General features: G+C 39.7%; 2 protein-coding genes across 2 annotated transcripts; one reads left to right on the top strand and one right to left on the bottom strand.

The window, feature by feature from the left end:
• Positions 1–243: 243 nt before the first annotated feature.
• On the bottom strand, positions 244–9,993 carry LOC144645091 (uncharacterized). The gene is made up of 2 exons (XM_078504562.1): positions 9,945–9,993; positions 244–5,433 (listed from the first exon to the last, which is right to left on the bottom strand). The coding sequence occupies exon 2, from the start codon at positions 5,383–5,385 to the stop codon at positions 1,105–1,107; it is 4,281 nt and encodes a 1,426-aa protein (XP_078360688.1). The 5' UTR covers positions 5,386–5,433; positions 9,945–9,993; the 3' UTR covers positions 244–1,104.
• Positions 9,994–10,019: 26 nt separating this feature from the next.
• LOC144645231 (uncharacterized) lies at positions 10,020–11,765 on the top strand. Its single transcript, XM_078504730.1, has 2 exons — positions 10,020–10,180; positions 11,699–11,765. Exons 1-2 carry the CDS (start codon positions 10,059–10,061, stop codon positions 11,763–11,765), a joined length of 189 nt encoding a protein of 62 aa, XP_078360856.1. The 5' UTR covers positions 10,020–10,058.
• Positions 11,766–11,892: the final 127 nt, after the last annotated feature.

The following is an 11,892-nucleotide window of genomic DNA, read 5'->3' as shown; positions in this document are numbered from 1 at the left end:
GGCGCTTATTAACTTTTCCTACCTTCAGGGTGGGCGCTTATTCGAGGTGGGCGCTTAATCGAATAAATACGGTACTCGCTTGCTTCTTTTGAAAACTAAACTAGCGTCACTGTCACTTTACAACCCATCGTTGAGAGACGCTAGTATTTTACATCGCCCATGTCACGTGCGAAGAGCAGGTTTAAAACGATTTCAAATTCTCTTGTGGCGTGTCCAGATATGCAGTACGATCAAGGAAATTTTAAAAAAAGTTATAATGAAGTCGTTTCTAATTCAATTTTATTTTATTTGCCTATTTGATGCATGACCTGAAAATAATGCTCAAAGGTTAAGTAAAATTAAGTAGTTTTCTACCGAGTGACGCAAATCTATCAGAATTTGAAGCGGAAACACGCAATTGTTGCCAAGCGCGGTTAGATTAAGTTTTGCTTGTTATTGAACAGCATATTTTCTCTGATTAAAATATAAGGGTATAACTTTTTTTAGCCAATAAAAGTACTCCACAAACGTACATCGAAAACAAACAGTTATATAGACCGTCTTAAATAAAACGGCTCTGTACACTACTTCACCAGCTAATATATTAGTGAAGTCAAACATGCAGAAGTTCACAGTTAAAACAGACACGCGTTTAATGTTCTCCTCCATGTCTTCCTGTTCTCTTTGTGTTATTCTTCACTTCTAGCTTGTAGGCTAGAGGATTAGAACATGCCGTCTTTGCAAGAATCTTGTTGCTTAACACAGAAAACTATCTGAAATGATTCTTTGCCAGCGCTTGGTAGAACTTTTCGATTACGCCGATGACGTACAGCTCTTTTTACATCATATCTGTGCGTTCGATAGAAGTTAAAACAGAAGTTTCAGGTACACAAAACGTTTCAACAGTGTCCTTAGGCATGATGGATACAGGGATAATCAATAAGTGACGTCATTTGTAACATTATAAAAAGCAAGTCCAATAACTTTTTATACACTCTTAAATATAGCTTTGAAAGGGTAACTGACCCCTTGGTTTCGACTTGGCTTCATTGAAGACTTTTATTTACATTCACGGCTAAGTCAGACCGTTCAAGTTTGCAACAGCGTCAAAGCCACTCATACGCTTTAATCCTCTTTAGCAAGATCAAGTGTGATGTCATCACCAATAAGTACAAATGGAGCCCAGTACTTCATGGCACTGTACTTCTTTGACTCCCTTAGGAATTTCATAGCCAGGTTAAGGGCCACACTGGCACTTTTACCATCTCCAAGGTGTTCGTAAAAACTTTGCATAAACACCATTGTAGCTTCGTCGTCAATAGCCCACAGGGACACCAGAACAGAACGGGCACCAGCACCCAAAAAGGCCCTTGCAATACCAACTACACCCTCGGCCTTAACCTTTCCTTTGGCACTGTGGCAGCAACTAAGCACAACCAGCTTTGCTCGCAGCTGAACAGCTTGCACATCTGCCATCGTCAACATGTAATCTTCCTCTTTGGGGATCTTGGATATTCGTGTAGGATTTGGCGCCAATGCAATTTCACCAGTTTCCATTCGTCCATGTGCTGCAATATGCACCAACGCAACGGAAGTGAGCTGTTTCAGAACTTCATCTTTTGTTGCTCGTTTTCCCGTGAGAGGTGTCGTGCTAAGAATTTTTCCAATCATCTCAACTTCCTCCTTGGCGCAAGGTAGCTGTGTCAAGAAGTGCACGCCTTCAGTGTTGGTAACTTCCCCCACCCATGGATCTCCCACAAGAAGCGCCCCACTCTTACTGTGGTATCCGTCAGGGCAATCTGCAATGAGTTTTAAACTCGTCAGCGAAGGCACAAGGCGAATTCTGACAGATTCACACAGGTACTTTGAATCGCGATCAAGAAAAGCAACATAAGGGGCCAAGCTCAACGGACCGTCCGGGACAATAATTAAATCGTCACCTTGAAGCAACTTTGAAATGGGACCAATAACTATGTCATACAAGACACGAAAAAGATTACCCTGCAAGAGTGATGACTCTACTGTTTCTTGATCAGATTTCCCAGTAGATATAATTGCATCTCTTGGCTCATCCAGTGACCGATTTTCACATCTTACACCAACACCAACACCATTTTCTTCAAGGGCACTTGTTATTAAATTCTGCAGAAACGTGCTTGCATCTTCACATCCATACCCAATTTTGGATTGTCTAAACTGCACATCGCGTCCTTTACAAAGTATCCAGCAATTGATCAGGTCACTTTCAAGCGCTACAAATACCGTTTGAGTAGAAATGTGGCTTAATGGGAGAGATGATGTTTCTTTGGGTTGATTGGATAAGGACTGAATTGATCCAAAGCCATATTGTGACCTCATAAGATCCATCAAAGCTTGTGCTCGTCCTTGCTCAGCTGCACACAAAGCCTCGACAGTCTTGCTATCCTTCAAGAGTACCCTCCAAAGAGCAGTGTACGCCTTGTGATGTTTATTACGCCAACTTACTTTCCACCAATCGTGGTACTGAAGACGAACTCTCGCAATCTCGTACAGTCTTATACTGGATTTATAACAATCCAAAGCCTCAGGTAAAGAGCCCAAAGATTCAAAAACGTTTCCTAGCAAAAAATATGCAGTTCCTTCTCCTTCTATGTCCCCCACCTCTTTGGCAATGCTAATATGAAGTTTGTGGTACTTTTTGGCTTGTTCGAAGTCATTGAGTGCTCCATAATCAACGCCAAGATTGCCATAGGCTCGTCCCTCTGCATTCCTGTCCCCCGACTCTTTGGCAATGTCAAGGGAAAGTTGGTGATACTTTTTGGCTTGTTTAAAATCACCGAGATCAAGATAAGCATTGCCAAGATTGCAGTAGGCACGTGCTTCTGCAGCCCTTTCACCCACTTCTCTTGCAACGCTAAGATCTTTCTCGTGGTACTCAATGGCTCGCTTAGAATCACCCAGGCATCGATAGGCATTACCAAGATTGCCATGGGCACGTCCTTCTCCAGGCCTATCGTGCAGTTCTTTGGCAATAGTAAGATGAAGCATGTGGTACTGGATGGCTTGTTCAAAATCACCGAGACTTTGATAATCGTTACCGAGATTGCAATAGGCACCAGCTTCTCCTTTCCTGTCTCCAACTTCTTTGGCAATGCCAAGGCATTGTTTTTGGTGCTCAATGGATTGACGGAAATCACAGAGCGTATGATAAACAACGCCAAGATGACCATACGCAGTCCCTTCTCCTGCCCTGTTCCCCAGTTCTCTAGAAATGCTAAGATGAAGTTTGTGGTAGTCCAAGCTTTGCTTGAAGTCACCGAGACGGAGGTATGCACCACCCAGATTGGCACAGGCAGCTCCTTCTGCAGCTCTGTAACTAACCTCTTTAGCAATGGCAAGGCAAACCTTTTGGCACTCTATTTTCTTTTTAAAATCACTGCAGCTTCCATACGCAGAGCCAAGGTTGCCATATGCGCAACCTTCCGCAGCCCTGTCGCCCATATCTTTGGCAATTTGTAGACTAATGTTCTGATATTCTATAGCTCGTTCAAAATCACTTAGACTACAATAAGCAATGCCAAGACTTCCATAGGCACTTCCTTCTCCAGCCCGGTCCCCAATTTCTTTTGCAATGGCAAGCTCTTTGGTGTGGTACTCTAGAGCTTGTTTACTATCACTGAGAGCGTGGTAACATTGGCCAAGACTGCCGTAGGCTCTTCCTTCTCCAGCCCTGTCCCCCAATTCTTTAGCAATTGTAAGATGAAGTGTGTGGTACTCCATAGCCTGTTTACAATCACCGAGACTTTGATAATCATTACCAAGATTGCAATTGGCACCTCCTTCTTCAGCCCTGTTCCCCACTTCTTTGGCAATGGTTAGGCCAAGTTTGTGGCACTGTATGGCTTGTTTAACATCCCCAAGACGACGATAACAATTGCCGAGATTGCCATAGGCACTTCCTTCTTCAGCCCTGTTACCCAGTTCCTTGGCAATGGTTAGATGGAGTTTGTGGTACTGTATGGTTTGTTTAAAATCACCAAGACGATGATAACAATTGCCAAGATTGCCATAGGCACGTCCTTCTTCAGCCCTGTTCCCAACTTCTCTGGCAATGGTAAGATCTTTCTTGTGGTACTCTACTGCTTGTTTAAGATCCCCAAAACTTCTGTAAGAATTGCCAAGATTACTATACGCAGTTCGTTCTTGAGCCCTGTACCCCATTTCTTTAGCAATGGTAAGATGGCGTTTGTGGTTCTCAATGGCCTGCTTGAAATCACGAAGACTTTGATAGGAATTACCGAGGCCGCAATATGAACTTCCTTCTAAAGTCCTGTCCCCCACCTCTTTGGCAATGTCAAGAGACACACTGTGGTATTCAATGGCTTGTTTAAAATCACCAAGACAACGATAAGCATCACCAAGGCTGCAATAGGAACGTCCTTCCACATCCTTGTCCCCGACCTCTTTGGCAATGCTTAGACAAGCATTCTGGTACTCAATAGCTTGTTTGAAATCTTCGAGACAACGATAATCATGACCAAGATTGCTATAGGCACTTCCTTCCGAAGCCCTGTCTCCCACTTCTTTGGCAACGCTAAGAGAAATCTTATGGCACACTATAGCTTGTTTAAAATCACCACGACATTGATAAGCGTTACCAAGGTTACCATAAGCACTTCCTTCTCCAACCCTATCCCCCACTTCTTTGGCTATGTTAAGATCTTTCTTGTGGAACTCTACAGCTTGTTGAAAATCACCAAGACATAGATAAGCATTACCAAGACTACCATAGGCACTTCCTTCTCTAACCCTGTCCTCAACTTCTTTGGCAATGCTAAGCTCTTTTGTGTGGTACTCTAATGCTTTTTTGAAATCACCTTGCAAGCGATACGCATTACCAAGATTGTTATAGGCAGTTCCTTCATCAGCTTTGTTTCCAACCTCTTTTGCAATGCTCAGACATATATTGTTGTATCCTATGGCTTGGTTTAAATCACCAAGACAACGAAAGGCATCACCAAGATTACCACAGGCACGTCCTTCTTCTGGCCTGTTCCCAACTTCTCTAGCAATGCTCAGATGCAGCTTGTGGTACTCTTTAGCTTGCTCAAAATCACCACGACTTTTTGAATTAGTACCAAGGTTGCCATAGGCTACTCCTACCCTAGCCTTGTCCCCTATCTCTAAAGCACTGCTAAGGTAAAGTTGGTTATAGTCGTTTGCCTTTTCAAAATCACAGAGACAATGATACGCATAACCAAGACCACAATAGGCATCTCCTTCTCCAGCCTTGTCACCGACTTCTTTTGCAATGCTTAAATGAAGTTTGAGATTCTCAATTACCCGTTTAAAATCGCCGCGCACTTCTTTGGCAGCGCTAAGGCAAGTCTTGTACAACTTGATATCATCTGAGTCCCTATCTGCCATATTTTAACATTCTAGTGTTGGATGACGCAATTGCGTTTCTTTAGCAACCTAGTAGACACGAGGAATAAAAAGAACAACCAGGGCAGTTATATCAATAACCTCTTATATTAACTATTTTGGTCTTCGATTTACATGGGAATACGAACATTCTCCTTGTTTCTTTATAATTCCCTGTGCCTATAGAACTGCATGTTAACAGGACTTTGTTTAACCAGAAACTCACGAACCTTAGCCCCATTTACACGGCAAAAAAAAAATTGTGGCACAGCTCGGATAAAATTTGTACGCGTACCGGAAATCAAAGGCTCTATGAGCAAAGTCGTGAATGTGGTATATTATAAACTGATAGCCCAGAATTAGCCAAAATAAATTTAAAATGTCTGCTGACAAACGACAAATTTTGTAATTGTCTATGAAGTCTGTTAAACGTACGTCATAGTTGAGTCATGTTTAAATTTCTAGCTGGTAAGTGATAAATAACCCCATATTCTAACTGAAAACTAACCATCCAGTAGTCCATCGAGGCCTTCTAGCTAAGCAGCTAAGAAGTAAAGATTATTTCAGAGCTTAAAATAATTAATGCTGAGAGAGACACGTATAGTGGTAACAAGATATGAGGTACCTTAAGATGCTGCGAAGCTGGTAATGGAAAGAAGCTAGGGAATTTTTTTTCACCAAACTGTTTCACATTTACTAAAGGGTTCTTTAATTAATAACCAGGTAACTCAGCCATTGTATACAGGACAGTGGTATTATTCGACATACATTTTTCTCTGTTAAAGAATGGCAGACACTGTGACAGAAGGCAAATAGTTTTAAAAGAAACTAACAGATGCCTCATACATGTGACTTCTAAGTAATGCAATTGGCAGGAAACAGTGAAGTCAACATACTTTATTATCAATTTAGAGGCCTGATACATGTAACAAATGAAACCTGCTGCTTATTTCCTTTTCTGGTATCTTTACTTGCAACCAAAAAGTTCACTTTACCCCTTTACATGCCACGAAAATCATCAAATGAATGCATTTTAATCAGCCTTATTAATTCGTTTTTAAATAATCTCTATACATTGCTAGCCACCCTGCATAGATTTGGTGGCCATGTTGGATTAAAGGATCTGAACCTTAAAGCTTGTTTATCTTTAACTCTTTGTTTTCAGTAGTTAATAAGAATGACTTCCAAATATTTCTTTTCAAGCTGTACAGTCTGCTAAAAGTCAATTTATAGAGAGCAGTATTCACTGTTTGTGAAATGAGAGTAAATTTGAAATAAAATTCTTTTTTCTGATCATATGTTTCATACAAGTTACTGCAGGATGTTCATTCCAGCCCACACCTCTTGACAGCCTAGCCCCATGCAGAGTTCAGTGATGTGCTGTATTGCAGGATATTGTTTTGGCGAATCTGTAAATTAATTCAAAATGCTATGTGCCTTGTTAAAATAAATCTGTAGGACAACACGTACAACAAACCATCTAAGTGTAAGCAATTTGTTATTTATCAGCATGGCATGCAACCAGGTTCCTTTTCGGCTGAGATGACTGCATGCATTTATTTGGGGGGGGGGGGGGGAGGCATAGGACATGTACAGAAATCGACCTTAAGGTTACTATTGTTATATTAGTGGCTATTACATTTTAGCGATTTTAGTGCGTTTTGGGCGAAAATCGCTAAATTAAATACTTGCTAAAATTTGCCTTGGTCAAATTTCAAGTACCTCCCGGTACCCCCTTCCCACCCTAATGGAACACAAAAATGGATACTGGTAACTTTGTTCTTTTAGGCAATGCAATTTATGTGCATTCAATGTCAAGATACGGTAGTTTTTTTCTTTTACTGAACATTTATTTTCATCTTAGCCATATGTTCATCACCGGCCAGTAAAAGCTGGTTTACATGATATTACTAGTTCTTGAAGTTTTTGGAAAATCCCTATATTAAATAGTCGCTAAATCTTGCACAGAAAAAATCGCTAAAATTAATAGTCGCTAACAATAGTACCTCTCACCCTTTGAATTAATGTTAAATTTCTTTGAATGTCTACCCCATAGCACTCAGTGGATGTTGACAAAGCAAAAAATTACCTGAGTGCAATGATACACCCCTGGAGAACTATAATTACCACAGTTGAACTAATATGTCCCTTTTTTGACAGACCATGTGTATGAAGAAAAAATAATTGTAAGGGACTGATGCATAATACTGTGTTTACAAATGTAGCTTTGCCTTCAAAAGCAGAGCAAATTTATCATTCACTAAAGGCTTGCTACCTAATGAGCTACGAATGCCAGAGGAAATTTTGATTTAAGTTTAAGTCACGAGATAGATGTACTTGGGAATTTCGTTAACGAGAGTGTGACAACGAATATAAAATATTACTAAATACAAAAACTTGACGAACGTGCAAATAGATGATCGACCGAAAGACAAAGCAAGCCAACTATAGATATCTCTAATTGTTTCGAAACGCATCAGTTTAATCTTGCTGAGTGCATAAGACTAATTTGTAGCGGAAAATACAGCCTTATTTAGGGTGATTTATTACTTACCAACTATTTGATTGCATTTCAATGAAAGATAATTTCATATCCGCGGACTTTCAAAATAAGCTATTGTTCGGCGTGCAAGTTTCTTGCTTCCTTGGCCATCCTTTCCGTTGCATTGTGTGTAAATGTAGATTCGAGCAGTAGCCTCACTAGAAAAATTCCTTCCAGAAAGGAAAAAATATTCGTATTCTCCTGATGTACATCCACAAGTTCACATTACAACTCGTGAAACCAGCCCTTGTCCACGTTTATCCGCCATTTTGAACTTAATTTAAACTTAATATAAAATTGCCAGGTTACCAAGGGAGTTTACACAAATTTAATCGAATTCCCTCCAGCAGACCGCAATAAGTCGTTATTCACGACTTAAAAATGGTTCGGTACGGATAAATTTTGTCGTGTAAACGACTTTTCCTCACCCGTGCCGAACCAAAATATTACCCGTGCTCGGACCTAGTCGCGAGGTAGTCCGAGCACGGATAAAATTGGTATGCGCTCCTGAAAATCTAACCCGGCTTGAATAAAATGTGTAGTGTAAACGATTAGCCGTGCTGAACCAACTCTTTTCTTACATTACATCATTCAATAAATTTGCAGAAATTCCACTCGGCGGCGTGTTAGACGTGTATTTTATGAAAAACAGTTGCCAAGAAAATCACATGAACATTCATGGAAGAACTAGCATAACTTTCAGCAGTCTTCATCGGTCGTTTTCTCCTGTATTCGTGTTCGTTAGTGTCCAGAGTCAAAAGCTGAAATACTACCTTGGAAGAGCATGATGTAAGGAGTTGAACCAAATAATGCGAGAAGAATGAAATAATAGGTACAAGCCATCACTGCTGCCATCTGAACAAGAACCATATATACTTTCATCCTTTTCTAGTTTTCTTGGAAAAGGCGAAAAGATGCACGACTCTCGCGACTCGTATGTGACGTTTAAATGAAATAGCCACATGCGCACTAAGGCAGAATCGCGTACGCTGGACAAGGTTTTGAGCCTTCTACCCGCACCAAAACATTATTTAACGCAGCTTAGCACGGTAGAAAAAGGACGTGTAAACAGGGTATCAGTGCTATTTTTCCTGGTTCGGGTACCAATTTTATCCGAGTCATGCCAAGCTTTTTCTGCCGTGTAAATGGGGCTTAAGTAACTAGTGATTATATTATGAAGATAATGTCATAAAAAAAGGTATGCACCGTGTACAAACTACATGTGGGTTTTAGTTGAGATGAAACCTTGTTAATGAATTCACTGTAGGAACAACATTCTATTGTTCAAATAAAAACTGTTACTTTTTTGTTGCCAGTTTGGCTGAGTATTTTCATGTCTTTCTTTTCTAAACAAATCAGGTGCAGAACAAATGCTGGGTTTCAGATAGAGTTTAAATCAATCGTACAAAAAAAATTAATGATCTAGTACAAAATTGTTTATGAAATGAATAAATCAGGGGGAAAGCAACTTCCCATGCATTCTCTTATATGAAATCTGAGCAATGTTCTCACAACTTGCAAAGCAATCAGCGGGGCGGTAGTCAGCGGATGCCTCTTAGGCACATGAACAGCTCCTCTCTTTCTGAACTTGCCAAAACAATAACAACAACATGGGGCCAGTGGAAGATTCTGATTACTTTTTAATAGTAATAAATGAAGTTTTCTATGTTGTGTCTTTAAAGCAGCGTAAAATGTCCCTGCAAAGGTTCTTGTTGTCAACATTACAGAAATGGTAATGCACGTGGCGATCAAATTTTCCCGTGCCGGTCGGAGCTATTGTTCAAGAAGATTGTAATCTCTCTCATTTTAAAAGTGAAACGATCTGACGTGGAACGATATCGAAACGATATGTGACCGGCACGACAAAGTGGCCGTAATCCGTTGCCTTGGAACGGTCAAAAACAGTGTTACACTAGCAAGATGGGTATTGCAGTTGAATGGCAAGGTATATTTACATTATAATTTCCTATGATCAATCTTTAGTTTTGATTGTGACTGAATAAATTCGAAGAAATCTTACCTGATGTTGTTGTCGCCGAGTGTTTTGCTTGAACAATCCCGGAAGTTCGACGCCGAGAAGACCCTGGGAACAAGGTTGCAAGCAAAGAATGCTGGGACATACGATCTACACAAGATGGCGGACGTCAAGAAAGACATTTTGAGAGCTGGGAGCGGTCCTCGTCCAAATCCAGGTGACACAATAACAGTCCATTGTACTGGATCGTTAAATACAAATCCACCTAAGAAGTTTTGGAGGTATGTATTTTCCAATCGCTGTGATAATCACCTTAAAAATCTCTGCATCAACTGAGTCGGTTCGATATAAATTTTCACCTTCGATCAGCACGTGCCTTCATTTCAAAGTGCGTTATGAAAGGAGCATTGTTGTACTTGCATTTTGGAAAGCTGCCTTCCACTTGATCAGAAAAGTGCTAATTTGCTGACATCTCTCCAAACCTCAAGCCCACAAAGCGCCTGTTGTGCATGCTGTGCACGGGTGTGCAGCTTGCAGAAAAAATATCGTGACATGCTCAATAATATTAAACTGTACACATGTAAGTATTTGTAGTTAGTTTTGTACTTTTAAGAGTCAAAGCTTTCCAATCTAGAAGGTGTTATATGCAACTGTTTGAAACCTCTTAAGGTTATGCACCATACTATACCTTCAAGGATTTTTTCCAGATCTCTTTTTCAAGCTAAATCAATGATTACTAGGTTATATAGGTTTTTCTAAAATAAATGTTTAAAAGTTACATGATTCATTCACAAAAGCATGTCGAAACAAAGATTCCCAACACATTTTCGAAAAACCATGTGAAGGATTTTTAGTTTTTGAAATTGGTCTCCCATTATTGCCTTCCTTGTAGTATGTACTTGTATAAATATTTGATAACCAAATACAGAGAAATTGAAAAGTATTGAAAGAGACCCTACCAGGTGGGGTTGCCCGTGTCGCTTGTCTAAATTTAAAAATTGTCTGTGTCGCTGTTTTATCGCTCTTTGTGTTGCTGTCAGTAATTAAATTGAAGGAAAATTGCTTGTCCTTGTCGAAATTTAAATGCTTTCATAAGGGTTGTCGTTTGTTGCGGTTTTATTTTATGTGCTATCGCTACTTTTTGGGCCATTTGGCTTGTCGGAATTTACCCTGGCAAAGCTTTTTGAAAAGGATTATCAGTTAAGCCTTGCACGTTTTGGAAGATCACTGATAATGCCTCATAATATAATGCAGTAGTTTTGTTTGTGCATCCAAATTCAATACCTGATAAATTTACTGAAAACCTCATCAGTTTATTTTTTTATACTGGTTGGTGCATTTTATAAGCTAAACATTGATATATTGTTTGTGATGGTGAAGATTAAAACAATGCACTTACATTTTTATTTGGCTAAGGACACCTGTAAAGGTCTATGGTAACCTTGACTGAGTATAACAAGGAAATCTGAGCTGTGCCCACAAAACATGGTTATGGTATCATTAACAGGCACCCATTATTTTAATTTAGGAAAACTCCATTTCCTTGTACTTTTGCAGCAGCAGGGCATATTCTCATATTCTGAGCATCCCATTTCATTTATGTTGAAAAACTTGAGTAATATTATCATGGCTTTTGTGTGATAAAACATGGAAGGTTTGTACTGTAAAAACAATTGCTGGACTTTTTGCTTTTGTTTTGTACAAGTGTTAGTTAACTTGCCATCACTTTGTTTAGTTAGCTATTTGCTCACAGAAAAGTCAAGTATGTAATAATAATTGTTAAATATCTCCTTTTAAAGTACAAAGGATCCTGGTCAGAAGCCATTTTCGTTCCAAGTTGGATTAGGGAAAGTGATTACAGGTTAGTATATGCACATATTAAAGGGGCTATGTCACACAATTTTAGGCAATTTCGGCACTGACCAACTGGTCATAGAATTAACTGAAATATCAAAATAACGGTTTTAAACTGTAGAATAACTCAAAAGAAACA

This window comes from Oculina patagonica, chromosome 3, assembly GCF_052425735.1.
Source record: "Oculina patagonica isolate OP01 chromosome 3, crgOcupat, whole genome shotgun sequence".
NCBI lineage: Eukaryota > Metazoa > Cnidaria > Anthozoa > Scleractinia > Oculinidae > Oculina > Oculina patagonica.
This window is presented reverse-complemented; position numbering and strand designations above follow the sequence as displayed.